General features: G+C 44.4%; 4 protein-coding genes across 5 annotated transcripts; 2 read left to right on the top strand and 2 right to left on the bottom strand.

Moving 5' to 3' along the window:
• Positions 1–987: 987 nt before the first annotated feature.
• fzr1b (fizzy/cell division cycle 20 related 1b) lies at positions 988–7,520 on the top strand. Its single transcript, XM_062403982.1, has 14 exons — positions 988–1,144; positions 1,454–1,640; positions 2,708–2,809; positions 2,896–2,959; positions 3,066–3,193; positions 3,857–3,939; positions 4,059–4,242; positions 4,340–4,405; positions 4,496–4,598; positions 4,849–5,030; positions 5,154–5,387; positions 5,672–5,776; positions 6,072–6,164; positions 6,883–7,520. The coding sequence occupies exons 2-14, from the start codon at positions 1,563–1,565 to the stop codon at positions 6,922–6,924; spliced, it is 1,464 nt and encodes a 487-aa protein (XP_062259966.1). The 5' UTR covers positions 988–1,144; positions 1,454–1,562; the 3' UTR covers positions 6,925–7,520.
• Positions 7,521–7,547: 27 nt separating this feature from the next.
• LOC133968129 (importin-13-like) lies at positions 7,548–16,734 on the bottom strand. Of its 2 annotated transcripts, XM_062403980.1 has the most exons (21): positions 16,522–16,728; positions 15,880–16,005; positions 14,147–14,787; positions 13,926–14,066; positions 13,694–13,835; positions 12,934–13,100; positions 12,604–12,724; positions 12,352–12,499; positions 12,069–12,250; positions 11,918–11,944; positions 11,675–11,809; positions 11,024–11,161; positions 10,738–10,818; positions 10,480–10,617; positions 10,297–10,393; positions 10,166–10,218; positions 9,999–10,065; positions 9,131–9,189; positions 8,943–9,032; positions 8,650–8,831; positions 7,548–7,872 (listed from the first exon to the last, which is right to left on the bottom strand). In XM_062403980.1, the coding sequence occupies exons 1-21, from the start codon at positions 16,582–16,584 to the stop codon at positions 7,779–7,781; spliced, it is 2,892 nt and encodes a 963-aa protein (XP_062259964.1). In that variant the 5' UTR covers positions 16,585–16,728; the 3' UTR covers positions 7,548–7,778. The 2 variants fall into 2 exon arrangements, with proteins under 2 accessions (XP_062259964.1, XP_062259965.1); XM_062403981.1 differs by lacking the exon at positions 7,548–7,872 and having other exon boundaries at positions 8,692–8,831; positions 8,943–9,028; positions 16,522–16,734.
• A 312-nt stretch (positions 16,735–17,046) lies between these two features.
• LOC133968131 (uncharacterized) lies at positions 17,047–22,398 on the top strand. Its single transcript, XM_062403983.1, has 5 exons — positions 17,047–17,523; positions 18,189–18,488; positions 20,239–20,505; positions 20,600–20,766; positions 21,189–22,398. The coding sequence occupies exons 1-5, from the start codon at positions 17,454–17,456 to the stop codon at positions 21,231–21,233; spliced, it is 849 nt and encodes a 282-aa protein (XP_062259967.1). The 5' UTR covers positions 17,047–17,453; the 3' UTR covers positions 21,234–22,398.
• A 240-nt stretch (positions 22,399–22,638) lies between these two features.
• mgst3a (microsomal glutathione S-transferase 3a) lies at positions 22,639–24,844 on the bottom strand. The gene is made up of 6 exons (XM_062403984.1): positions 24,687–24,844; positions 24,168–24,294; positions 24,009–24,082; positions 23,829–23,886; positions 23,588–23,660; positions 22,639–23,323 (listed from the first exon to the last, which is right to left on the bottom strand). Exons 2-6 carry the CDS (start codon positions 24,282–24,284, stop codon positions 23,181–23,183), a joined length of 465 nt encoding a protein of 154 aa, XP_062259968.1. The 5' UTR covers positions 24,285–24,294; positions 24,687–24,844; the 3' UTR covers positions 22,639–23,180.
• Positions 24,845–25,940: the final 1,096 nt, after the last annotated feature.

The raw sequence follows: 25,940 nt of genomic DNA, 5'->3' as shown, positions 1-25,940 counted from the left end.
TGTTACACATGCTCATGCTTATTATCATTGTATTGGATGAGTGCAATGTTTTTTTAGGGCAATGGCAATACCCTTTCCAGCCCTTTGTTGGTTTGATTCAAATTATTCCTGTGTTGACTACACATGGGGATAATAAGTAGAACCCAAGGTTTAAATTAAAATAAGAGACGATTTAGACAGAGAAGGATGAGGTTATGTTTGGTATGTCCCACAGCTGGGCTTTCACAAGAGATACAGGTGACACAATATGGAAAGACCATTCAGCTCTGTTACAGCACCAAATATGGAGCTATCCTGTGCGTTATATGTGTGAAGAAATGTATATTCCTTGTATTTGGAATTTAGATACTGAAACATGCAGTCGGATGCAAAAAAAATTTACTTTGTGACTGTATTTGAACTTGAGCTCCACTACATTTTCGTAGTCGTTGGTCATCTACCTTGACGTTGGGTGCCAACCGCCAATAAACCGAAAAAAGAAGAAGAACCTGGAAAAGCAATACGATAAATAATTGGTTTTGAGCAAAGATTTGAGATAGGCCACTGCCTCCACCTGTTGGCTTTGCTGGGGCAGGGTGTTCCTGACTCCGCCCCCCTTAGTCTTCAGCTGAGAGTTTGGGACAATTAGGAGACCCCTACCCGAGGATCTCAAGGTGCGAGCAAGGTCACACGAGATCTGAAGTATATATTGAGGAGTCAGCCCATGCAGTTATTTCAATGTAATGAAAAGTACCTTAAAATCAATTATAAAAACCTACTGTAGGTATATTGAGTATATTATTTATAATGCTTAAAAGAATAAAATCCCAGATGAAAACATTTGGGACAAGTGAAGTTACATCTTCTCCTTCTACAGTGCAGCAGCGACACTATGTGGCCACGCGGGGAACAACCAGAGTGCGGCTTTAAACGCAGTGAGCGTGTGTCACCAGCGGGGGTCGCTGCTGCACGCGCAGACAGCGGAGAGGGGCCGACCAGACTGCTCCTGCTCCAGCTGATCCGTCGCCATCTTTGTCGCGAACATAAACAACAGCAGTGACGCGTCGGACGTGCCGCTGTTCACCGGAGGAGAGCGACCGCAGCTCGCACCACCGCAGCGCCTCACCCTGGACATGGAGGCCGCCCCGTTCGCCTGAGCCGCCGGGTGAGTGGCTGACAGAGCGTCGGTGTCGTCGGCCTGACGGTAGCAGCGCTGGTTAAAGGGGCTTGTGTGCGGGAGCAGGATGCCAGGGACAATGTGTCAGGTGTCAGAACCGCAGCCTTAGGCTGTTTAGCGGGTTGACGTTGATATTTGGATGATTTTAATAAACAGTGAAGTTGCTCTTTGAGAAACGAGAAGAGAATAACACCACCGGGTCGTTTGTTGCGGTGCGTCCTCACCGTCTCCAGCCGCAGCAGCGGTTCCCACATCCGGTGTTTCCTCCTCTGACCCTCGGCCCCCTGTCTTTCACAGAGATGGAGATCCTCTGCGGGTTTCCTCAGCGAGAGGGAGCGGAGGTTTAATCCAGGGGGCGGGGACTGGCCAGCAGAGGGAGGCTCCTCGGCTCGTCCGCCCTTAGGACATGGACCAGGAGTACGAGAGGAGGCTGCTCCGGCAGATCAACCACCAGAACGTGCCCACAGAGGCCCGCCTGTCAAAGGTCAGACCCCCCAGCAGCACAGCACACACTGTGTTTGTGAACACCGGTGCACGCGCAGCTGCGTGATGCGACGTACAGCCTGACATGATGTGCGTGTGTGTGTGTGGCAGCTGCGGGATGGAGCCGCAGACCGAGTAGAACAGATGGTTCATTGTCATCATGTGGTCCCGGCCCGGAGCAGTGTGAGCAGAGGTGTGGTACGGTGGCCCCCGAGGTGTCACACACAACAACAACAAATCATAACCTACAACAAAAACAAATCATAACCTACAACAACAAATCTCAAAAACACAACAACAAAGAAGGAAACAACTAAACACACATACTGCACCATTAAATCTGTGTTTGATCTAACCAAATTGTATCACTCCTCTGTGATGAAACACACAAATGCAGGTTTTATTACAACATTTATATTCAAAGACATTTACATTGATGGGTTCACTGTGGCTTATGATGCCACCTGATGTTTCAATCCATTTTCAACGGAAACCAGTTGAACCAATCAAAGCGACCGTCGGTGAGTGGGAATCTGCAAAGCTGCACTTGTTTTTGTGATGAAACTAAATAACCATAACCACCACATCCTCGACCATTCAGAGACCCCCCTCCCATCCTCACCTGCCCCTCCATGTCTCCTCCCACTCACACGGATTTGCAACAGAAATGTCTTGCAAAGTAGAGGGCTTCTCGCCTCTAGGTGTCCCTTAGTCCACTGCGTTCTCAGGGCATTTTTTGAATTTCCAGGGAGAGAGATACTTCAGACAAAACTTTTTGTTTCACATTAACCTCTAAACTGAAAAAGGAGGCACCTGCTACCGGCAAGGCTCGTCGCTGATTGAACAAACGCATTGTCCGTCTTTTTATCGTGTTTTAAGATTAGCTGTTAAAACTGTTTTCTTATTTGTCATTGTGTTATGTGATTTTTTTTTTTACGGGCAGCCGCAGTGCTGCTACAAGTTTCAGGAGCCCTGAAAAGTATCTCCCTCGGCCACATCTTAACCATGAGGCTTATAACTCAGCCTAATTGTTTGTTGTTGTCTAAATAGTGTTATCTTCCCTCCCAGTGTGTAAGTGCCACCTGCAGTCCTGTCAGTGTGAAGTCAGGGGACCGCTTCATTCCCACCCGAGCTGGAAGCAACTGGAGCATCAACTTCCACTATGCTAACGTGAGCAGCTCCTCAGTTTGTCTACCCGGTCAGGCATTTTAATGGGAGGTGCAGCTCAGTAATCAGTGTCCTGCTCCTCTCCACAGGAGAACTGCCGCTCTCCCAGTCAGACCCATAAAGCAAAGGACGCCAGCTCAGACTCAAGCAAAGGTCAGAGACCCTCAGTGGTTGCAGTTTTTTCCCTCAACGGTTTGAATGTTTTGATTTTGTGGATCACATCCCTCTACCCTCTGTGTTGCCTCTGCCCCCCCTGCAGACACGGTGGCGTACGCTGCCCTGCTGAGGAATGAGCTGCTGGGGGCAGGAATAGAGATGGTGCCAGACCCGCACACGGACGACCGGAGGCACACGGTCCTCTCTCAAGACTCTCACAGCCTTTTTAGGGTAAAAGTCGTCTCAATCCCTTTTTCATTTGTTTCCAGACACCACAGAATCTTACAATGTATGAAGAAGTTTAACATCTATGAGTAATGTTGGTAACACTGGATTGTATAAGCTGACAAAGAACTCATGTGTAAAATATGAATTGTCTATCTGTCCCTGTGATCAAATATAAAAATGCTACAATGTAATTTGGATTCCGCTCAGATTTTACGTGTCTCTTATCAGAAATGGTGAGTAAATAATCAGGACACGTCAATATATCTTCAACTTTAGCTTTTTCCATTTTTTATTTTCATACTCTAATGTTTTATTAAGAAAGCTTAAGCTACAAAATAAAACAAATCTAGCAACAGGAGGTGCTGTAATGTATCCAGAGCTTTCAATTGGTTGAGTCATAAAGCTGCAAAACCTTTCACTATGTTTGTTTAAACCATGCACCATAAAGGAAATTAATAATACAAATGTTATGAAGAAGGCAGGTGCTTGACATTGTGATCAAATCTGAAACCACAATTTAACAACATAAGGAAAATGAGTATTTTATTGCTAATTCTTTTTACTGAAGAACTGAAGAAGTATATTGAAAAAAAACCTGTGACATGTGATCATCTTGGCAGTCAGCAGCCTCCTGCAATAATCCTGCTCTGTGCTCTTTCTCTGCAGTACACTGTCCACACTAAGAGAGTGCCTTTCGATAGCGATAATGAAGTCTCACCATACTCCCTTTCTCCCCTCAGTAACAAGAGGTACAGTATACACCTCCTTTATCTCACCTACTGCTGCGTGAACATGAACTGACGCTGAAGCTTTTTGTCTCGGATCCTAATGAGTAAACTCTCTCTGTTTCCTCTCGACGTGTCTCCAGTCACAAGCTGCTCCGTTCTCCTCGCAAACCGGCACGGAAGATCTCCAAGATCCCCTTCAAAGTGCTGGACGCTCCGGAGCTGCAAGACGACTTCTACCTCAACCTGGTGGACTGGTCCGCGGGCAACCTGCTCAGCGTGGGCCTGGGGGCCTGCGTCTACCTGTGGAGTGCCTGCACCAGCCAGGTCAGAGGAGGACTTTGGACTTTTATTGTGACATTTCCCCTACGTTTGGCATTAGTGGAAAGAATTAAGTGTGTGTGAACTTTTGCTGCCCTAACAGGTGACGAGGTTATGTGACCTCTCGGTGGATGGAGACTCGGTTACTTCAGTGTGTTGGAATGAGAGGGTGAGCTGCCACAACTGAATCTACCGTGTTGAAAATGTAATAATCAATGTAGAACAGAGGAATAAAAAACGCGCTTGCTCTCCCTATCAGGGAAGTCTGGTCGCTGTTGGAACCCATAAAGGTTACGTTCAGATCTGGGACGCAGCTGGAGGGAGGAAGCTGACCAGTCTGGAGGGTCACTCAGCCCGTGTAGGTCAGTCATTGCTTGAGTAAAAAACAATTACACAGTTCTGGAGACAGTGTTATATGAAAAAAGGAAAAGGAAATTGTCCTAACAGAGATTTCAAAATATTGTATTCAACTGTGATTTTCTAATATTAAATTCCACCCGCTACTGCATATATTGGAACAGTGAGCATGTGCTATGTGGTGTGCAAGCAATGCCGGATGGATATTTGATAGCTCCAGTGAAATGCAAGACCCTCCCTCCCTTTGTGCCGAAGGTGCCCTGGCATGGAACGGGGAGCAGCTGTCGTCGGGAAGTCGAGACAGAGTGATCCTCCAGCGGGACGTCAGGACCCCCCCTTCTGGTGAGAGGAGGCTGCAAGGTCACAGGCAAGAAGTGTGTGGCCTCAAATGGTCTCCTGACCACCAGCACCTCGCGTCCGGAGGCAACGACAATAAGGTTAGAGAATCTAGAGCTCAACTTCCACCACGGATTTTCTGAGGTGGCCCCCTGAGTTTAGCTCGAATGATCTTTTAAGAGTAAATGTGAACGCACTCAAAGCCTCTGTCTTCCTCTGGACAGTTACTGGTGTGGAATAGCTCCAGCCTGCTCCCAGTGCAGCAGTACAGTGACCACCTGGCAGCCGTGAAGGCCATCGCCTGGTCCCCCCACCAGCACGGGCTGCTGGCGTCGGGGGGCGGCACCGCGGACCGCTGCCTGCGCTTCTGGAACACACTGACGGGTCAGGCGCTGCAGAGCACAGACACCGGCTCCCAGGTCTGCAACTTGGCCTGGTCCAAACATGCCAATGAACTGGTGAGGAGGCGCACACACACCAACACACACCCTGGAGATGCTTTGTGCTAATATAGTATATCACAATATAGCAATCTATCAAATGTAATGCTGCAAACACCATCCAATAATCTACAGATTAAAAATGGTAAATAAGTGTAGAGATATTTTATATAATGGGCCATGATTCTCAAGATGTTGTTGTCAAACCACTATGACAAAACGATGTATTAAGACTTAATATTTTATGGTTTACCTATAATCTTTTCAGATTTTATATTTAATATGAATCTCTTTGTTTTCAGGTGAGCACTCATGGCTACTCGCAGAACCAGATCCTGGTGTGGAAGTATCCATCACTAACACAGGTGGCCAAGCTGACAGGACACTCGTACAGAGTGCTGTATCTGGTGAGACAACAGGTTTAATGATGTCCAGTGTTTTCATACTGTTCATTTTACCCATGGTAGAAGTATTAACTTGCTATGCATCAGTAAAAGTCCTGCATTTAAACTCATATTTAAGTAAGAGTTTTTAAAATGTACTAAATTTAGTGTTCAAATAAAAGCTTTTATTATGAGCCTGAACTTCTCTGCTGGATGTTATTCTCTTTCCTGTGACATCAAACTTCTTCTCAGTATTTAGAATATTATCGTCCCAGTGTGCACGTACACACCTTTTCACCTCCCTGTCCTCTCTTCTCAGGCTGTGTCGCCTGACGGGGAGGCCATCGTAACAGGAGCTGGAGATGAAACACTACGTTTCTGGAACGTCTTCAGTAAGACACGCTGCACAAAGGTACAGTCTGTCTGTCAATAACAGCATGTACGAGTGCAATGCCTTGGTTATTTGAAATTATCGAATGGGGCCTTGAAAAGATACGAAAAATGAGATAGGTTAAGATAAGATAATTCTTTATTAGTCCGACGGTGGTGAAATTTGCCAAGTACTCAAATACTTGATGTTTGAGTAAGTCTAGACCCTCTGGAAACACTGAGGGCTCAGTGTTCATAAAACAAAAAAGTGGTTCACCCTGATTAAGCTGACCCTAACCCTAACCCTAACCCTAAGTAAACTAAAATGGCAATCAGAACAGTGCAAACCTCCACTAAGGTAATTTGGAAACCATATTTACATCTTCTAGATTTCAATTTGATCTGCACCAAGTCTCACAAACTCATAAATATCAGTATCCTTAATATTCCTGATTGTTTTGATTAAGATCAGTGAATTATTGTCTGAAAATTTTTTTAAAGAAACATGACGGGAAACATGACCCAGAAGGTTATCCTTCCTCCATATTTCATGAAAACCTATGAAGTAATAAATTACCAAAAAAAACTAACCAACAGACAGAGATGCAAATACAATCTTCATGTTGGCAGAAATAACAGTCTATAAAATCTCATTTTTAAGTTGTAATTCCTTGAAATGCACTTGACAGATAAATGATGTGGATTCTGGGACAATTTGTTTTCTTGTTCCTGACACTTTTAAATGTCTCTGTTTCCCTCAGGAATCAAAGTCAGTGCTGAACCTCTTCACAAGAATACGATAGTCCTGTGTCAGGACGGGTTCAGGAGGAAAGTACTGAGCTGTGGACGAACTGCACAGTCACACAGTGACGCTCGCAGACCAGCCGCCACTTTCCACTCATCTCAGAGACATCTTCAACAACCCCCAATAAGACTGTCCACTTTTTCTACAGCCACAACTTCAACCGACAACTGCCATCCCTCACAGTGACTGATCTAAAAAAAAAAGAATGAGCAGCGTATTGTCAGGACATGTTGTCTGCTTACAAATGTGGGTCTTGTTTTCTTTTCTGTCGTGTAAGTGATGAAATTGTTTTACTATATATTAACAGAAATATACATCTACAAGAGCTCTAAGCTATAATAATGTAACGTCAAGTTTTTAAACTTCTCTGCTTGGATCAGAGAAGAAGCAGAAGATTAAGAAGTCTGACTCGGGTGGGGAGGGTTTCTATATTTTGATAATGTGTGAATATGATCAACCGCAGTATACAGAGGAAGAAAAACAATAAATGCGTGAACACACACACACACACACACACACTAAGTTGTTCACGCAGCTGGAAAGAAAGATTTGAGTATTCATTGGTGTTTTCTTTCAGTCGTCAGTGGTTTGAATCCATGTCTGGAGATAAGAGACATAATATGACACCTTCTCATTTCATTTTATTCTCCACAATCGTTATTTTATTATAAACACTTTGCCCAGAGGCTCATTCATCCTCATCATCGTCCACTCTCTCTCCGCTCACTTCAAGTGATCTGGTCTTTGGTCGTCCAGTGTCACCTGCCACAATCCTATCCCATTTGTCACGGAAACAGATTCAGATCGTTTCTTTTTCCTTTCGACTGTCCTCGGCAGCTCTGGCAGCTCAGACTAGTACTCCGAGTATCCAGAGCCCTGCAGGCCTCGACAGAGCAGAGAGAACTCCTTCACTATCTCCTTCACACGACGCTTGTTGGTTTGCTCCCTGGAAGAAAGAAACAGACGGGAAGAGAGCAGTACTGATCACATAAGTGTTTAACATTCAGAATGTTTCGTTTTAACTGGGCCCAGCACCTGAATCCTCTAATATAATCCTTGTGGTTTTATTTATTAATATCCTAAATTAATACCCCAGTTAAGGCTGAAACTCTCAACAACCATAGGTGAGTGGTTGGGAGACATTGTGTGGGTGTAAGTAAACTGAGAGGTGTGTACCTGGCCACATTCTCCTCCTCTCTTACACCACACTGCCTGTATTCACTTCCCCTATCAAAAGAGAAGCACAGTAATGCCCCAAAAATTCTACTTGAAAAAAATGAAGAGGATAAATCTTCCATGTTGACAGGAGCAGAAACATGGTGAAAAGTGAAAATATGAAAACACGAAACTGCCAGCATACAGCAGTTACAAAGAAACATGAGTAGTCATTTAAAGTTGTGTTTCTGTAGAATTGTATAAATGTCAGTCAAGCATTCACTCCCTTTGTAGTCTTGTTTGCTTATAGTTGCGGGGACACTCCACAATGGTTGCCATGCAGCTAACAACATTGTGTGTCTTCCATGTTGTGCTGGGCAGATGTACACAGTGATGTCTTTAGAGTGTGTGCACCTGAAACCAGCTGCTGCATATGGAAGTGAGGTTTATGAGAAGGCTGAGATTGAACCACAGCTGGAAAGTTATGGACCAGAAAACCAAAACATTGAGTTCAAGGACGGCAAAACAGTGAACTGTGAAGTCAACTTGTTAACAGCTCAGTTTTTACCTGAGGAGCTGCTGAGTGAAGGTGTGTTTCTGTTCTGTGGAGACCTGAGCCGAGGGGAATCCTGGGCTCTGCAGCGTGTCTTTCAGCCACTGGGACAACAGAGCAGGACAGTGTCTGTTCAGACTCAGCAGCACCTCAGAGAAATGCTCCGTCAGACTGCGAGGAGAGCCGCCTCCGACCGCCTGAGACCAGGAGTCAAACACATACAGGGTGTTAACACTCGAAAGAAGTGGATATCTTCCACTTCTCCATCTAGTTTTCATGGTATGTCCTCGGTCTTAAAGCTGCCTCACCTGGAGTATGGTCTCTGTCAGGAGCTTTCCATCCCTCTGCAACACTTCACCGAGACATGGCATGTCTTTACAGCGAGGCAGCAGCTCTGTCTTCCAGGGACAAGACAGAAACAGCACGACTTCAAGACCCGACCGATTGGGTTCAGACAATAAAGATACTGGAACCACACATTTCAGGCTCAACTTACAAAGAATAGACTGGCAGCTTTTACTGTGGGCGTCTCTGGAAACTTGAGTGATAAAATCCCTGGAGAAAACAGGAGAAGATAAAAAAAATGTTTAATGTTTGCTTCAGTTGTTTAGCTGAATCTCAAGACCATGCAAAACAACAGAGAGTGGTGAGAAAAGGGGAATAGACCCTTTGCCATTACTTGGTTTTCAACATTCAATGGTCATAAAATGTGGTGTGATCAAATGCAGACAAACACAATGTGCTTGTGGTAATAAAACACACGAGGAGGACATTTTGGATCATACTTCCTCAAAGACTGATGTCATTCCACTGTCAGGTTTAAGTCTGGGCTCTGATTGGGTCGCTCCAAAAGGCAGATTCTATTTGAATGTTATTTACTTCAGGCCCATTGTACGGCTGCTTTAGCCAACTTGTACTGAGCTTCACCTGGTGGAGACATATCGCTTTTCACATTGTTTTTTAACGTAACTGATGTATTCAATGTGGATTAAACCAAAACAATGAATGGTATGTTATCAGTTAAAGAGAATTTACACGTGCTTGATCATCCATGATAATAATGTTATAACAACAAGAATAATAATCCTAATAATAATAAATAAAATCAAATAATTCAGATATTAAATGTAGAGATGAAAGCTTTTCTAGTAAAGAACATTTTTAGATGGGATTTAAAAGCAGAGACAGATGAAGCATTTCTGATCCTTGCTCATAAGTCATTCCAGATTTTCGAGACCCTGTACAAATTTAGTCACCAATGTACAAAGAGTAAAAATCATGCAAATCAATTAATTATAATCACAATCATAAAATAATAATAATGGACTGACGGGTGAACAATAGAAGCAGGTAATGATACTCACCACAGTAAAACAGAGCTTTTTTATCCAGCTGATCAGACAGGTACAAATCAGGTTTTCTTTTAAGAATCTAATGATCAGGAAAAAACACAAGCACTGTCGTGAGAAAAAAAAAAAAAAATATTTCATCTAATGCTCGAGTGATAAATGGACACGTGCATCTGACCAACCTGAGCATGGAGGTGCATAAATGATTCTGCTATATCAGGATGATCCCGTGGACCTGGAGAACAAATGTGGAAAGGTGAGCAAAAAAAGGGATTTCCTTTAAAAACTAAAAAAAGAAATGTTGTTGCTGTACCTTGTTGAAATATTGAGAGCGTAGCAGTAGTCAAGACTTCACTGAGGCCTCTGATGTTCGAGCTGTGATGGTCGTCTCCTGCAAATATGTGAACCATCTAAACACAAAGAAAGAGAATACTTAAATTGTTTCCAGAAGCTTGTTCCAGGTTTTGTCCTGGGGGGGGGGGGGGGGGGGGGCTACCTGCCGCGCCAGGTCCAGTGCAGAGGCTTGTGGGTAGGCGCTGTAGATCTGCCCCAGCATCTCGCTCAGCTGAGACACCATGGGCCCGAAATCATGTAGGAGGGTTCGAACGGATTTATCAAAGACGCCACACACCGCCTGCAGGGGGGCAGATGTGAGCGAGTGTGAGTCAGATATATCGCACGCACAGACACACATGACACCGTACACACACGACACCATAACCAATAATATAAGCAGTTATAACAACCCTCCTACCTCCACCACCTCGGAGTCATCAAGCCACTTGCTGAGGATGGTCTGGATCAGTGTGAACACTTGTTGAAGCACAACCACAACCTGAACACATTTCAAATAAAGACAAAGTAGATATAAATATGAAGTATGATTTAGTTAATTTAAGATCCTGATGGTTAAGATCCAGGAACTATTTGAGATAATTTTATCCTTATTTTATGAAGAGTAGCTGGTATGATCTATGACAGTGGAGTCAGTGGTGCTCATTTGACAGGTTTCGTCTGCTGATATTTGAAGCTGAACTCACTGGGCTCTGTGAGGGTGTGAGTCTGGGACTGGGTGTTCCTTCTAGGTCGTCTGCTTGTCTGTTGATGTCCAGAGTGGTGAAGAGACTGGACATCATCCCCAGGATGTGCACAATGGACGGTTTATTAGTGGGATCAGGCTGCAGAGGGACACAAAGATGCTGGGTTTGAGACAAAGCCTCCGACTGACAGCAAACAGGAATTGAATGGGCCCTGGTGTCCTTCATACTCAGGGTTATCATCGAACTTGAGCTAAATACACCAGCCAATAGACAGTACTGGCATTTTCCTGTACATGTATATATGATTGTGGCCTTTATGGTTTTGGAATTATTACACCCATATAAGATGTGGTAGTGTTAGCTGACGCTGCACACTTTCATGCTGTATTCCAGATTGTAGTTTCATGCATGAACCAAACCAATTAAAAGATTCAGACAGAAATATTAATACAGAGACATTTTAAATATTGGTAACACTATTTAAAGTAGTGTATGACAATTTTAAAATATTGTTTTCATTTAAATTAAACATTATAACACAATTTATATTTTTTACACAACATAATATAGCGTGCTTTATTTCTACCATGGTACAAGAACAGTTTATTTTTTCAGTACAAGAGTTGTATGAGTTTGGTCGATGGACTGTACCTCGTGCTGGGCCAGTGTGTCCAGCCGCTGGATGTGAGGGGTGATGAGAGAGTGAAGTCGGGCCAGGATCTCGTCTGCTGGCAGGGCCGACAGCAGGAAACCCAGAGCCTGCATCAGCCACATGCACTGGCTGCTCTGCACCCACACACGCACAGTGCACATTATTCACAATGTCCTCAGAGAGGTGGTAGGTGTTTGCGTGTTTGCAGAAGAAAAAGGCAATGTTTAAGGCAGTTTACTCACCTTATGGATTTCTTTAATCAGTGCATCCTGCAGACAAAAATCCATCGTGAGTGTGGATGCGTTTACAAAGGCAGTAACCACACTGATTAAAACACATGCAGCACATTTAAGATAAATCGTTTTTATGATCCTGTGAGGCGGAGGGTCTGACCTGTGACACAGACAGGATGTCCTGAGCGTAGGGGCTGAGGTCATGTCTGCACTCTCTGCAGATCCTCTTCAGAGTAGACACACTGGACACAGACAGCTCCGCCTTCACGAGACCCTGGAGCACCATGGGTAATATGCCGCCCAGCATCACCGGGTGGTCGGCCAGCCACTCAGCCAGGGATCCTGAGCAACAAGGGGAAAAAAGCAGCAAAACATGATGATTCATTCATAGTAAGAAAATGTGTGAAGGTAAAAAAAAAAACTGGTGTTGTGTATGCGTGTACCAATGGTGTACATGACAGTGTCGGCCAGCATGACGTTGCTGATGTTGATTCTGGGAATCAGGCCGATAAGACCTGGGATAACATCAGAGTAGTTCACATCTATGGTCTCAGCTATGGACTGGAAGCCAAACAGCAGGGCCTCCGTGTCCTAGAGGAGAAGAGGGTGAGGTCAGATCAGAGGAGGAGGAGGAGGAGGAGGAGGAAACACTTAAGATCTAAACAAAGTCAGAAAGGAGTTATCAAATGCATTACCTGCCATATTGCAGACTGCTGTGGGTCCATCAGCTGCCTGCCCAGCCTGTCGTAGAGGTTACTGAGCAGCTCGGCCCCCAACATTTCATAGACGTACATCAGAGTGTCAGAGATGTCCACCCTATACAGGAAAACAGTCAGGGACACAAGGGTCAATCTGTAACTTCCTTTTTTAGTCTCCAAATGAGGCTGAAAGGTATTTAAGGATATAGTTTGAAAAGAAAAAAAAGTTATTCTGTGTGTAGCTATAACAGAAAATCTTCCCTGTGATGAAGGACGACAGCCCAGTCTTAGGCCCCCTTCAGAGTTTCCTCCGTCTTCCAGACTAACCTGTAGATTCTGAACTGCTCCTTGTCATCAGACGACCAGGAGGTGAATTCCTCCTGCGAGGGATAGTGGGATTTTTGTAGCAGCACATCCACGAGCTGGAAGTAAACTGGTCTGTAAACCTGGAGATAAACTGCCTGTTTCTCCTCCTCGAACGACAAAATGTCATCCTGGACACGCAGGAAATAAAAAGGGCAACAGAGCCTGGGTTTAGATGCTTTGTCAGGGAGAATACACACAAAAATAGTAAACCAAAATAAACATTTAATTTAGAAGTGGCGCAGTGCAGCTGTATGCCTCAATCAACCGGAGCAGTTTCAGTCTGCATGATATATTGTCACAATGACCTTTGACCTTTGTCCATTGCGATGTAATGAATCAATATTTAATAACTAGTCACATTAGTCACCATACCTTGACCTTTGACGATGGGTCTCAATGGGACATTTTTGCCAAATTTTCAATAATGCTCTTCAGGCTTTCTTAAGGTCACATGTTCATGAGGCCCAAAAAAAAGGTTTTGTGAGGACACATGAACCTTGACCTTTGACCTTTGGCCACCAAATTCTATTCAGTTCATCTTTGAGTGCAAGTGAACGTTTGGACCAAATTTGAAGGAATTCCCTCGAGACTTTCTTGAGAAGGGACAACAGACATACGTATACATAACATGAAAACACAAAGCCTCTGAGCACTGGCCGACACCAGCGTGGAGGCAAACAAACAACAAAAACGTCTCTCTTCTCACAGTCGGCCTCCGTACCTGCAGAGAGTACCAGAAGGTGAGTGTGAGGGAGCTGGTGGTCTCGGTGACCGGGTAATGACCAGGGATACCGGTGCAGTACAGGATCATGTTGACCAAAGCCAGATACTCCTGCCAGTGATCCAACTGTTCCAATAAAACCCTGTCGTACACAAACACAATTAATCCAAATCAGGAAATAAAAGCCACACTGAGGGAGGTTGAGGTTGTGTGAGTCCTTATCTGTGTGTACCTGGAGTGTGTTTCTCCCATGGCAACAGCGATACGACAGATCCCATGTGAGGTTTCCATGTCCCCGTCCTGAGCCGCAGTCTTCAGCTGGTCATGGAGACCCAGCACCAGAGGCATCAGGTTCACCAGAGCGTCGGTATGCCTGCACACACATGTTCTCATTCACACACCTGACGAATGAACGTTGACCTTCTGACCCCTATGAACCGGCATGTCTCTCACCTCTGGCAGTCAGGCTGTGACAGGGCGTTTACTATCGTCTCCACGGCCGTGTCAAACAGCTCGGGATTGGACAGCGCGGCGAAACAGTCCTGCACCAGCTCGTGACTCTCCCCCAACGGCACGTCCAGCGCCACCCAGCTGGAAAGGCAGCGCAGCACCTTCTCCTTCACCTGGTTGGAGGAGTCCTGGCTCTGGAGGAGCTGACGCAGCATGGGACACACCACCGCCCACTCCGCAGACAGGGCCCCTCTCAGCTGCGTGCGGCGAGCCTGAGCCAGCCGGCTGCACTGGAACTCCTCAGGGAGCACGGTGAGGAGCTCCAGCAGCGCCAGGCAGTGGGCCTGGGGGTCCTGAGGGGCCTCGGCACCAGAGCCCCCTTCAAAAGCTGGTTTCTGTGGCTGGAATGCCCTCACCATGTCCGCCACCGGATGAGACCACGCCTGGGGGATTAGGTTAAGAGCCATGGAAGCCAGGGAGACACACAGGCGAGTCAGCACCATTCTGGGCCCCGAGGAGAAGTGCAAGATGTGGGAGAGGAGCTGCATCCTGAGGGTGTCATGCTGGTCAGCGGGGAGGTCGCTCCAGTGGCGGGAGATCTTGGTGTGGAGGGTGCTGGCTCCAAAAAACTGAACCTCCGGGAGCTGCAAGAAGAAAGTGTGACATCATGAGCAACGTTGAGACAGACGAAACAACTGTTTGGAAATCAACACATTAAAAATATTCATGTTTTTCTGCTTGGAATCACTGCTTGGATTTTAATCACAAAACATTTTTACAATATATGGATTTTTTTAATTCTGTGTGCACACAGACTAAAACTAGTAACCAGAGGGGCAGCATCAATTAGATAAACCATCCTGATGTTTTCCCAAGATTTAAGGGACAAACGTAACGTCTTACAAGCATTATAATGAATAGTCTAATAATCTAAATCTTAACTCATCATAATAACAGCATCACAGAAGAAACTGTGATTCATAATTCACACAATTCAAACAACCGGTCTTTCTCAGGGATCTTTTTTTTTATTATTGATCAATTTGGAGATGCAAAGGGAAAGATTCCTGTTCTCAGCTTGGACCATAAACACCTTTGACTCCTCAATAAGTAACATAGGACCCAGAGCCATAATACTTGATTGAAATATAGGTTCACCATTTTTGATACCTTCTAACTGGGTTCATGATTTATGATAAATTATTGTTTACATATTTTGTAATCCAGCTTTCCCAGAAAACCGCTTGAGAATTTAGTGATTTAATGATTCCACAGTCTCACAGGAGAGGCGGTGGTCTAGTGGCAGAAACTTGGACTATGGGCAGAGAAGGTCTCTGGTTCGTCTCTGGTTCGACTCCACGGAGAGACAACAAAAGACAAACCTGGATTGATCTGTCCAAAAATCCAAGAGTCTCTCTACCCTGTCTAGTGCCCCTGAGCCAGGCACCTTACTCCCCCAACATCTGCTCCCCGAGCGCCGCACATGGTTGCTCACTGCTCTGTGTGTCCTGCACCAGATGGGTCAAAAGCAGAAGTTAAATTTCCCTACCTGCATGAGTGTGCCTTTGCATGTCTGTGCATGTGTTTGGGACCAATAAATGCATCTTAATCTTATCCTAATCTTAATCTCCCATTTGTGTCTTAATGATCCAGGAATCCAACCACTTGTCACCCTGAACAGCTGAAGCTTATAGGACCAAACTTATGGGATGAACTGTGAACCGACAACAACACACCTTGTCCGGGCTGAGCAGGGCCCAGCAGAACTGCCAGGCCTGTGCGGAGCCCTGGGCCTGGGTCAGCCACTTCTGGGCCACGTTCTTACGCTCCATGTCGGGATCAAAGTAGAGCTGGTAGAGAGCCTGTGCAGGGAGAGGGACAAGAACAAGGAAAGAAGTAAGGACCCTGCTCCAGTCTGTATTGACTGAGGAGGCTGATACACAAACAAGAGTCGACTTTACGGTTAAATAGAGCTTTAAGAGCTGTAATTCCCCCATGCATTGATAATCGTACTTGATGACTTATTGTCTGAATAGAGATAAAAAATATGTGTTGTCCTGGCAACTAATCCAAAGCACATGGTGTTAGTTATTATTAGGACAGCATATGCTTATGGCTGGTATCACGTTACCCAGGGTCCACTCTCACTAATCTGCTCATGTTCGACAACAATTAACAAACTCTTTTCTGCTTAACTGCTTGTTGTTTCACCAGTATATGAATTATGCTAGACTCACTTTACCACTAATAAATGATGATGCAGCAGTGACAATAGTGTGTAGTTGAATTAGCAGAGGTGTTTTTAGTGCATCTGCAGGTTTAAACTCACGAAACAGTCGTTCAGATAATTACCGTCTGGTTACTGACAACTAACTCACCGATTCCACATTCTCCACCGTTAACTCCACCGGGCTCTCTCCCGGGTTGTCCGGAGGCTCCATCTGGCGCCACTGGCAGGTTTCTCTGGGTGTCCCTCAAGAAACTACAGCCTGCTGATCGGTAGAAAGTAAATAAGTGATCAGATCGAGCTCTCGCTGTCTTCTGAAGTGTGTGTGCGTGTGTTTGTGTGTGTGGGTGGGTGGGTGTGGGTGTGTGTGTGACAGAGGACGCAGCGGGTCATTCAGCTGTCTACACAGTACACATGTGGGCTGTGCGCTCAGGCGTGACGACACACTGACCTCTGCGGGGGCTGAAAAGTTTGTCACACACACACACACACACGCACACACAAGCACACTTCGTCAGCTGTCACTTCTCTGAACCAGTTCATGCACCAAACCTGCAATAACACGGAGCACGGGGAAAACTTGGAAGCAGCATTGGCACCGTGTGTGTGTGTGTGTGTGTGTGTGTGTGTGTGTGTTTGTGTGTGTGTGTGCGTGTGTGTGTGTGTGCCAAAACAGGCGCTAGAGTCCTGACGCACACAACTGCGCCTCTGACGCACTGGCACCTGATTGGAGCGGCGGAGCGACAGCGCCTGCAAACTGCCGCGCTCCAGAGAGGGATGGATGCGGATGGATGAGTGAGTGTGAGAGGAAAAAGCAACACACGGACGGAAGGTGAAGCATGAATTGGCAGCTTGGCATCCTTTCGCTCTTTGGGCAATAAGGACCGCGCGTGCGTCTGTGCACCCGCGTGCCATGCGGCCCCACCCCTGCTCCTCTTCTGCCCGACTCCCTCAGGATATTTTTAGCGCTGCTGCTGCTGATGAGCTCTGTCAAATCACGTAACGGAAACAAGCTCAGAGCTGAAGCGGCGAAGCTGCTGTGCACAGTCCGGTTTTTACGGAGAATCTCCAGGGGGAGGTGAGATGAGATTAGAAATCAACTTGGTGTTCGTCGTGTTGGTGCTGCTGCTTACCGGCTCAACGCAGACAAGAGGTAAGGTGCCATCCCCAGCGTGTGTGTGTGTGTGTGTGTGTGTGTGTGTGTGTGTGTTTGATTTGGACATCCTGCTGACGTTAGCTGGGCTCCTTATTAATTCAGCACATGATGCTCTCCGCTGTTTACTCGTCTTAGACAAAGTTGTTACATAGCTGGAGGCAGAATTTGATCATTATTCACTAATATCATAAAAGGTTTAGTTCATTCGTCATAAGGATGTGCACTGTTCATTTAGATGAGATCACCCAACTCGAATGTATTCATTTTTATTTCCACCAATATCAAAGATCATTTCGTTTTGCTTTTAATACATAACTTGATTTAGACTTGTATCTCAGTGTATGTCTGTTTTACACCTTATTTGCAAAAATGGAACCAGGCCTCTGGGTTTCAAAATTCAAATTTCAAATCATGGTTTAGCAGAAGACTATTGGATGACGTGTCACTCAGCTGATTCGTTATTGATCCAGTGATTCTTCTGTGTCAGTGAACTAAAAAATAACAATCAAGACATGAATATTTCCCTTTGTGCTCTGGTGAGTTCTAAGAGGACCGTTTTTTTTAGTCTATGGACAAAACTATGTATATAATATATGAATTATATGTTATTTATATTGTATGCTATTTATAATTTATTTCATTTCTATATCCACTTAATCTAGGTCAGAGCAGTGCTTTGCCCCCTGTCCTCCCTGGGAGTCATACCGGCACCTCAGCATCTCCTGACCGTGTGACAGGGGATCCTGGGAATGAGGGCCCGCAGGGGACACGTGATCCTGCAGGAAAGGATGAAACCTCCACTGAAACCATCACCAGGGCTGAAGGAACAGTCAGATCAGATAATGTCACTGATGCAGCATTTAAATCCCACTTGTTGAGCACAAGCTCTCCAGCTGCAGCATCTGCACACACGGATGGAGCCGTGGTCATGAAGGCTCACACAGGTGCTTCCTCTTCTCCAGGTAAGACAGACCTTTATGCCCTTTTTTTTTAAAAGCTATGGAGGAAACAATTATCAACACACAAACTTATGGTATTTTACTCTGCATCTATAATTTTCCAATCCTTTCTGTTTACCGAGTCCAGATTGACCTATTCAAATAATAACTGCCTGAGAGCTGCCTGTTTGCAAACACAGCCTCTTTCCTCAGACTCAGCTCCACTCCCAGCAGCAGGAGCAGGGCCCTCGATTACAATGCGTGTCGTATCTTCAATATTTTTAATAGATCAGTTAAATAGAAACCTGCCATGTTGCCTCTTCTGAGGGGCGTGGAAATAACAGACAATGTGACATCTCACTTTAGCTCCCTTTAGTCATCGTCACCTCTCTCACCTCCGTCTCTGTAGAATAACGCGGAGCCCGACACTTTACAAGCTAAAAGTGGCATCGCTGCTACTTTTATGTGTTTTTGTATTTAATGCAGAATGTGTATTTTGTTCTATTTCTCGCACTTTGTCAAACAAAATGCATCAATCCATCCATCTACCCACCTATCCATCAGTTCATCCATTCTATCCATCTATACCACATAGCCTTCGAGGGTTGCAATCTGACATTGGGTGATAGGTGAGGTGCACCCTGGACAATTCAATGGTGCATCACAAGGCCAACATACAGAGACACACAACCATTCACACTCACATTCACACCTGGTCAAGCTGACCTGTCTTTGGGCTGTGGGAATAAACCGGAGAACCAAGAGACAACAGAGAGAACATGCACACTCCAAACAGGATCGGGATGAGGACACTAAGCAATTCAATCTTCAATTCAATTTCATTTGTAAACAGCCATATTTAAACCAATTTTATTTCAAGGCACTTGACATATTAACCTGACAATATTATAGAAAAAAGCTAAAGTTCCAACAATGAGCAAGACATTGGTGACTACAGAGGCTACCAGACTCATTGTGGTCGGGCCATCTGCCTCGACCGGTTGGGTTAGAAGAGAAAAATGGACCATTTACCACCATACCACCACACACACATCCATTTGCCTAATGTAATTGTAGTTTATTTTGTTACCTCTGATGGGAAGGTTATGTTGTCACCCCCTGTTTGATCGTTGGTTGGTTTGACTGTTAGCAAGATTACACAAAAACAACAAAATGATTTGTCACAAAACCTGTTTGAAGTATGCGGTATGGTTCAGGAAAGTACACAATACATTTTTGTGCAGATTCACATGAGAAGGCACATCCAGAAGTATTTTTTCATTTTCTTTAACCTAGTGAGATCATGATATTTACAGGTGTGGGAAACTTTGATCTGGATCTAGTGAATTTAAATTGTTCCATAAGGGGCCTGTTGGGCCTTTCAGTTGTCATTCCAGTTAAGTGATTTTAATCTGACTATAGCTCAACCAAAACCAATGTGCGGTGGGAAAAGTTGATCTCTGTTTTGTCTGACAAAGCTTTAATTTACAGCAGTGAACATGTGTTATATCCACCACTACCACTGTTATTGTGCCGTGGAGTCCATGCATGAAAAAACAAACAGTGTATGTCAAGCAGGATGCTGGTGAACGCAGGTGGACGCTGACAACAATAAGATTACAGCAGGAGTGTGTGCTGTAATGTCAGCGGGAGATACCCTGCTGTTATGGGCAGGGTGGTGTGTATGTGTGTGTGTGTGTGCTCCATTTGCTTTGAAGAATCCTATGTACTGTTTTGAATTGATACAGCACTACCCTCACATCCACACTTTCAGCTGGCGCCCACAGCCTTTCATCCAGGCCTATGGCGCAGAGCCCCACCCCTCTGCATCACGTCTCAACCACTGAGGACAGGAAGCCCCCGGCCACAGATCCCACAGCCACCTTTTCATCTCAGCCAGCCCACACAGTGCCGATTATGAGCTCCACCACCCAGTCACAGGCCAAATCCAAGCCCACAGGCCGCCCTCCCACCTCAGCTCCAGTCCCTGTGGGGCCAAAACACCGGGAGGCCCCATCTGAACTCAACGTTGGAGATGAAGGTACGGCGACGGACAGGGGAAACCGCAATATAATTCAGATTTCCTCTAAAAAAAAGTGTGTTTTATTATGTTTGTCCATTCCTGTGTCACATAGAGCTCAGGGGGCCCCGGTTCCACCCGAGCTCCCGTTTAGACCCCCTGCTTGCTGGTCTGCTGTCAGTGTTCATCGTCACCACTGCCATCGTATTTGTCGTCCTCTTCTTGAAGCTCCGCCAGCGGACAAACCACCCCGAGTTTCATCGGCTGCAGGATCTCCCCATGGTAAGACTTCTGAGTGGACATCACAGTGAGGATGATTCATCTTCACTTGCTTCCTGTCCACTCCCACATTCTATACAAAATCCTCCTCCTCATCTACAAGTCCCTGCATGACCTGGCCCCCCAGTACCTGTCTCACCTTCTCTATCCCAGAACCTATTGTCCTCATAAACAGGTCTCAGCCCCTGTTGATTCCCAAATTGTATACAACCAGACATTTTTAAGATATAATATATAATCAAGTCACAAAATGACCTTTGGCCTGTATAAAAATAGAGGAAAACTGAATCCATTACACTGGAAAGGTCAAATATGCTTCTGTATCTCTGTAACTTTATAAACTAGGGCTCTAATCTCATTCTTATGATTGCACTCCACTATATGTCCAACTTACCATCAAGTTTTGTCTCAATGATCTTCTCCAGGACGATTTGATGGAGGACACACCGCTCTCCAGATACACTTACTGAGGGACGCGTCCTGTCAGTCAGAGGCAGCAGAAGCAACGCGGACACCACAGGAAGGAAGCGTGGACACGAGCAAAGCTTTTACCTGATGCAGCTGCGTCACTGCTGATCAGTGTGTTGGGTCAGTGGTGAAAACGTTTCTCTGATGCTACGTAAGAACGATTGTTTAACTCATTTAATAGCGACGGTTTTGTATAACTTCAACTCTTTTCCCACATTCCCTCTAAAGTACAGGAGATCTTCAGTCAGGTGGGAAACGTATGTTTTCTATGTAAACCCTGACTTGACTCCCTATGTACACACAGCACTTTAATGTGGCACGTATGGTCACACTGCCCTCTAGGGGACATTTGGGGTTATGTGGATGCACATGGTTCCTTATTGTAAATGAACTGACCACCTCAGGTTATGAAGGGAGACATTAGAGAGTGATGGATAAAGAGACTGTAAAGTGCTTTGAGACACGTTGAAAAGTTGTCATCACGCCCCCAAATTAAGGACTTGAATTATGATCTTTTAGGTGACCAAATATAAGTGAAGTGCACTTTCACACCATATTGCCAGGTTGCACGTGTTGTCTTAATGCCACAGTGCTGCTGCACAAAAAAGGAAAAAAAAGCAAGTGATATAAAAATTGAAAAGCCATATATTTTGGAAAAACGGTTAAGTTATTCACACGTTATAGGTTATTAAAGTGTTTTCATGAGCTAACCAATTTACCCCAAATTATGAGCCAAATATTTCTTGTTGCGTTGCAGCCTTTAATGTTTACTTATCTGTGTTGTGGAACTTGTATCATCATAGTCTGATGCAAATATATAAAACTTGAAATGGGTTATTCTGCTTTTATTGGTGAATATTTAATCCACCAGTGCACATCCACCACAAGACCCTGCTTCACTAAATAACAACTTAAATATGAGTCACATGTCATGTCAAGCAGCATCAGGGATGTTTTTTTTTGTTACCTGTATCTGTATTAGTTGAATATTGTGCAGTTGTGCTTGGCCTTAAATGATGTATTAGAGATGTTAACCTAGTATTACTTTACTACTGCATTAAGTGCCATTAGTTATGTATATATATATATGACCTTGAAAGGTAGACTGTAAGAGTTTATTGATATATGTCCTGTTTGATAATAAATAGAAACCACAGTAAAGTTGCACATCTAGAGTTGGGTGTTGATTTATAAAAGCAATGAGCTTCAAGCCTTACAGTATGCTGGGTCATTGTGAATGTTTGCTTCTTTTGTCAGTGAATCTGCCTCAACAAGTCATGTTGGATTTGAACAAAAACTCTCCTTAAATAAACAAAGCCACTCCCGTAAACACAGTCCACTGCTGCAAGGGCAGAATTTCAACCCTTACCCCACTCCACTCGCTACAAAGGAGTAAACACAAACATATTCATAACCAATGTGTCATATTTAATAGTAGAAGACTTTATAATGAAAAAATAACAGAGATAATGATTGTGATTGGAATTAAGTTTGAGTTTTCTTACACGACACCTGCATTCTTTTAAATAACCACTTTCATTTATTTCTTTGCCAGATAAAAAGGTAAAACATAAGGTTTTATTTTGTACTTCAGTCGTGCCTGAAAAGTCCCTTTTTATAACATTGTCTTCATTTGTATATTACAAAAGATACATTCTTTGGCCAATTCATTCAACTTGTCAAAACCGGAAAGCAGGTAAAAATGCTTTAATGATATAAACTGACTTGTTATGTCACACGGAACAGGACTGCCCGTATGTGAAAAAAACACAATCATGATGGTAAATGAGGCGTTTTCCCTCAGCGAGAACCAGTCAGGTCACTTGTCAACGGCTTCCTGACGAGAGGTTAAAGCATGCATGCTTCAAGGTACGACACATTATACTAGTTATGTAGAGGAGTATTTATTGTTATTATCATTACTAAAAACCCAGGCTTAGTCGCTGTCCTCAACAGCAATCGGGCGTCTTACAGAAACGGCCCATCCGGGGTCCCGTCCAACCCAACAGTTGGCGGCCAAAGCTGGCTGTGGTCAGCATCATTCCGATGAAAGCCACATTGCCAAATGCTCCCCACCTTCTGTTTTTAGGATCTGATTTGGATAAAAAATATCATCCGTTAGCTAAACTGCTATAGCTAAGAAGAAAAAAGATTAAAGACGTGGTACGCCCTCGACAGATCCCACAGTCACCCGGTCTTTGGGTTGTGGGAGGACGCTGGAGAAAACCCAGAGGGAGAACATGCAATCTCCACACAGACATGTGGGTCACCAGGCTCAAACCCAGAACCTTGTTACTTAGAGGTGGCAGTACAAACTGCTGATATAAAATATAAATGAAAGACAACACGTTCTTACCACCTGTAGAGTACCCATGTGCGTACACCTCTCTGCCAATGATCCATACAGCTCCAAGTCCACTGGCTAGACGCTGTTACACACACACACACACACACACATAAAACACTTAGATATGATGAGAAAGTTGACATTCCTGCATTCTGCATACAATGGCCCTATTTTTTCAAATCCTATCAAAGTCTTAGTCTGAGAATTGTATATTCAAGTGTTGTGTTAGTATGGCACTACAAAAACTCACTGGACAATTCAAGCCACCAATAGCCAGGCAGAAGAGGAAGGCGGGGTATATCTCCAGGCTAATGAGAGGTGATAACAGATTTGTATCACATTAATACCTGAGCTTTAACCTCGGTTTCAAATGCAACAACTTCTGAGTCACAGTGTGCAATTGTCCTGGTCTACTCTGATCGAAACTCACGTGTTTTGGTGTGCACGCTGGATACAGTTGAAAATCTTTCCGGTTTCAGGATCATCGCTGTACATCTGAGGGTACTGTGAAGGCGAGGCAAGAGTATTTGTATACATACAAATACATATACTCTCCTATACGTATTTTAACAGTAATAGTTGGGCTCACCTGCACGTTGTACTTCTTGCGAGCTTTGCTAACTTTGATGCCCAGATGCCCAACCATGGCAATACTGGCAACGCCTGTCAACACCACTAATCCATACTCTTTGGAGAGCACAACCATCCTGACAGACCTGAGAGGGGGAAAATAGCAGTCACACAAAAATTGAAGACGATCCAAAAAAACATTGCAAACAAAACAGTCAAACAAAAATCCCAGACACGAAAACCCACAATTCTTCAGATTATGAGTCACACACATACAGTTCCTCTAGGAGGAAGAGTTCGTTGTTTGGCTAAACAACGGAGTGAAAACCCTGTTTTCTTTTCATGCATGAGGATGATTAACATTCATTCGTCGTCTGAATCTAACATGAGTTTGTCGCAGAGGAAGAAAGAGAGACAGAGAGGAGCAGGGAAGGTCACCTGAGGATTCAAGCGGCGCCATTATTACAACAACATGTCCGAAAGTAGAAGAAGCGATCAAAGCCACAGCTCTCTCGCAATAACACAAAGTTTAACTCACAGATGAAGCGACAGCTGTAACACACGGGAGAGAACACGGACCAACTCTCGCAAGACCCGAAGTTTTCTGGTTTAATGCTACTTCCGTGTGCGCAGAGGATAACGTTACAGCACAGACACCCAGGGGGCGTGGTCAGCGCTGAGAACAAAACCCTGTGTTTTATTCTCTGATTATTAACTCGATAGCTTTTATGGCGGATGTGTGCTTAAAGTCAGGGTCACACCCACTTTCACTTGCCACATACAGGACCTTGAGTCTTCCTCAGGTGAGCTGAGGACACCAGGTCATATGGGGTCACTGAGAACAATTGGGAATACCATGTATGAAAATCCGGGAGTGCATATAAAGATGGAAGGCACATTACCACCTTCTTCCACTATCTAGAACTAGAGCTGGTATTGATCGAGAATTGGCATAAAAACACATGTCAGTATGCCCTGAAAAGTAAAGTTCAAAGTATCAACCGAAGGGAAGAGTATAGGACACATATGTGACTGTCCTCTGATAGCTGACGAGCTTTAATAAGCATAGATACAATAATGAATAACTGATAATAACATCATAAGAGACATTTTAAACAGAAATAATAATAAATAACCACAAGGGGAAATACACTTATTTTGTGTCCTTTAAATGTCAATCAATACGATCTTTGTGTTCTAAGCACTATTATTTACAAAAGGTAATTGTGACAAAGTACATAATGCAAGGTGGCTATACCGAGCAACAAGACCTGCTATCAAGCCACAGTGAGAGAAAAAGAATCGATGGGAAGAGACCAAAGTGTTTGTCCAGAGGGGGGGAATCCAGGAAGTAGAGTGGCTGATGGAACTGGATCAGACGTCAGTGCCACAGCAGGTGAGTTCGTGGGTGATTCTTGGAGGAGGTTTTCTAGCAACCTCAAGAACAGCTCAAAGTCTGCTATTTCTTTCGTGTAAGAAAAGGAAATGCTTGAGAATAAAAAACAAATGAATCTCTGCCAATTCACAGCATATCTGTTTAATTCTTTTATTCTCTTACAGAAAAACACAAATCAAGAACTATACAATAAATGAAAAACATACACAGAGCACTGTTTTTCACAGACTTACAGCACCAAGTCCACTGACTGCACGCTGTTACACACACACACACACAAACACACACATAAAACACTTAGATATGATGTGAAAGTTGACATTGCTGCTTTCTGCATACAATGGCCCAATTTTTCAAATCCTATCAAAAATAATTTCAGTCAAACTTTGTTATATA

The sequence above is a fragment of the Platichthys flesus genome, chromosome 14, assembly GCF_949316205.1.
Source record: "Platichthys flesus chromosome 14, fPlaFle2.1, whole genome shotgun sequence".
Classification (NCBI taxonomy): Eukaryota; Metazoa; Chordata; class Actinopteri; order Pleuronectiformes; family Pleuronectidae; genus Platichthys; species Platichthys flesus.
The sequence above is the reverse complement of the archived record's forward strand: the minus strand, read 5'-3'. Positions and strand labels throughout refer to the sequence as shown.

What these genes read in the sequence shown, in the direction of transcription:
- mgst3a (XM_062403984.1), bottom strand. Translation starts at nt 24,284, where the DNA reads ATGGTTGTGCTCTCCAAAGAGTATGGATTAGTGGTGTTGACAGGCGTT. An exon ending in TTGGTGGCTTGAATTGTCCA is followed by an intron (nt 23,661 to 23,828) that starts GTGAGTTTTTGT and finishes TGTGTGTAACAG; the next exon opens with CGTCTAGCCAGTGGACTTGG. An exon ending in ACATGGGTACTCTACAGGTG is followed by an intron (nt 23,324 to 23,587) that starts GTAAGAACGTGT and finishes TATCCAAATCAG; the next exon opens with ATCCTAAAAACAGAAGGTGG.
- LOC133968129 (XM_062403980.1), bottom strand. Translation starts at nt 16,584, where the DNA reads ATGGAGCCTCCGGACAACCCGGGAGAGAGCCCGGTGGAGTTAACGGTG. An exon ending in GAGCAGTTCAGAATCTACAG is followed by an intron (nt 12,725 to 12,933) that starts GTTAGTCTGGAA and finishes TTTCCTGTATAG; the next exon opens with GGTGGACATCTCTGACACTC. An exon ending in AAGCTGCCAGTCTATTCTTT is followed by an intron (nt 9,033 to 9,130) that starts GTAAGTTGAGCC and finishes TGTCCCTGGAAG; the next exon opens with ACAGAGCTGCTGCCTCGCTG.
- LOC133968131 (XM_062403983.1), top strand. Translation starts at nt 17,454, where the DNA reads ATGAGATTAGAAATCAACTTGGTGTTCGTCGTGTTGGTGCTGCTGCTT. An exon ending in AGGTGCTTCCTCTTCTCCAG is followed by an intron (nt 18,489 to 20,238) that starts GTAAGACAGACC and finishes CCACACTTTCAG; the next exon opens with CTGGCGCCCACAGCCTTTCA. An exon ending in ACTCAACGTTGGAGATGAAG is followed by an intron (nt 20,506 to 20,599) that starts GTACGGCGACGG and finishes TGTGTCACATAG; the next exon opens with AGCTCAGGGGGCCCCGGTTC.
- fzr1b (XM_062403982.1), top strand. Translation starts at nt 1,563, where the DNA reads ATGGACCAGGAGTACGAGAGGAGGCTGCTCCGGCAGATCAACCACCAG. An exon ending in GGAGTGCCTGCACCAGCCAG is followed by an intron (nt 4,243 to 4,339) that starts GTCAGAGGAGGA and finishes CTGCCCTAACAG; the next exon opens with GTGACGAGGTTATGTGACCT. An exon ending in GTAAGACACGCTGCACAAAG is followed by an intron (nt 6,165 to 6,882) that starts GTACAGTCTGTC and finishes TGTTTCCCTCAG; the next exon opens with GAATCAAAGTCAGTGCTGAA.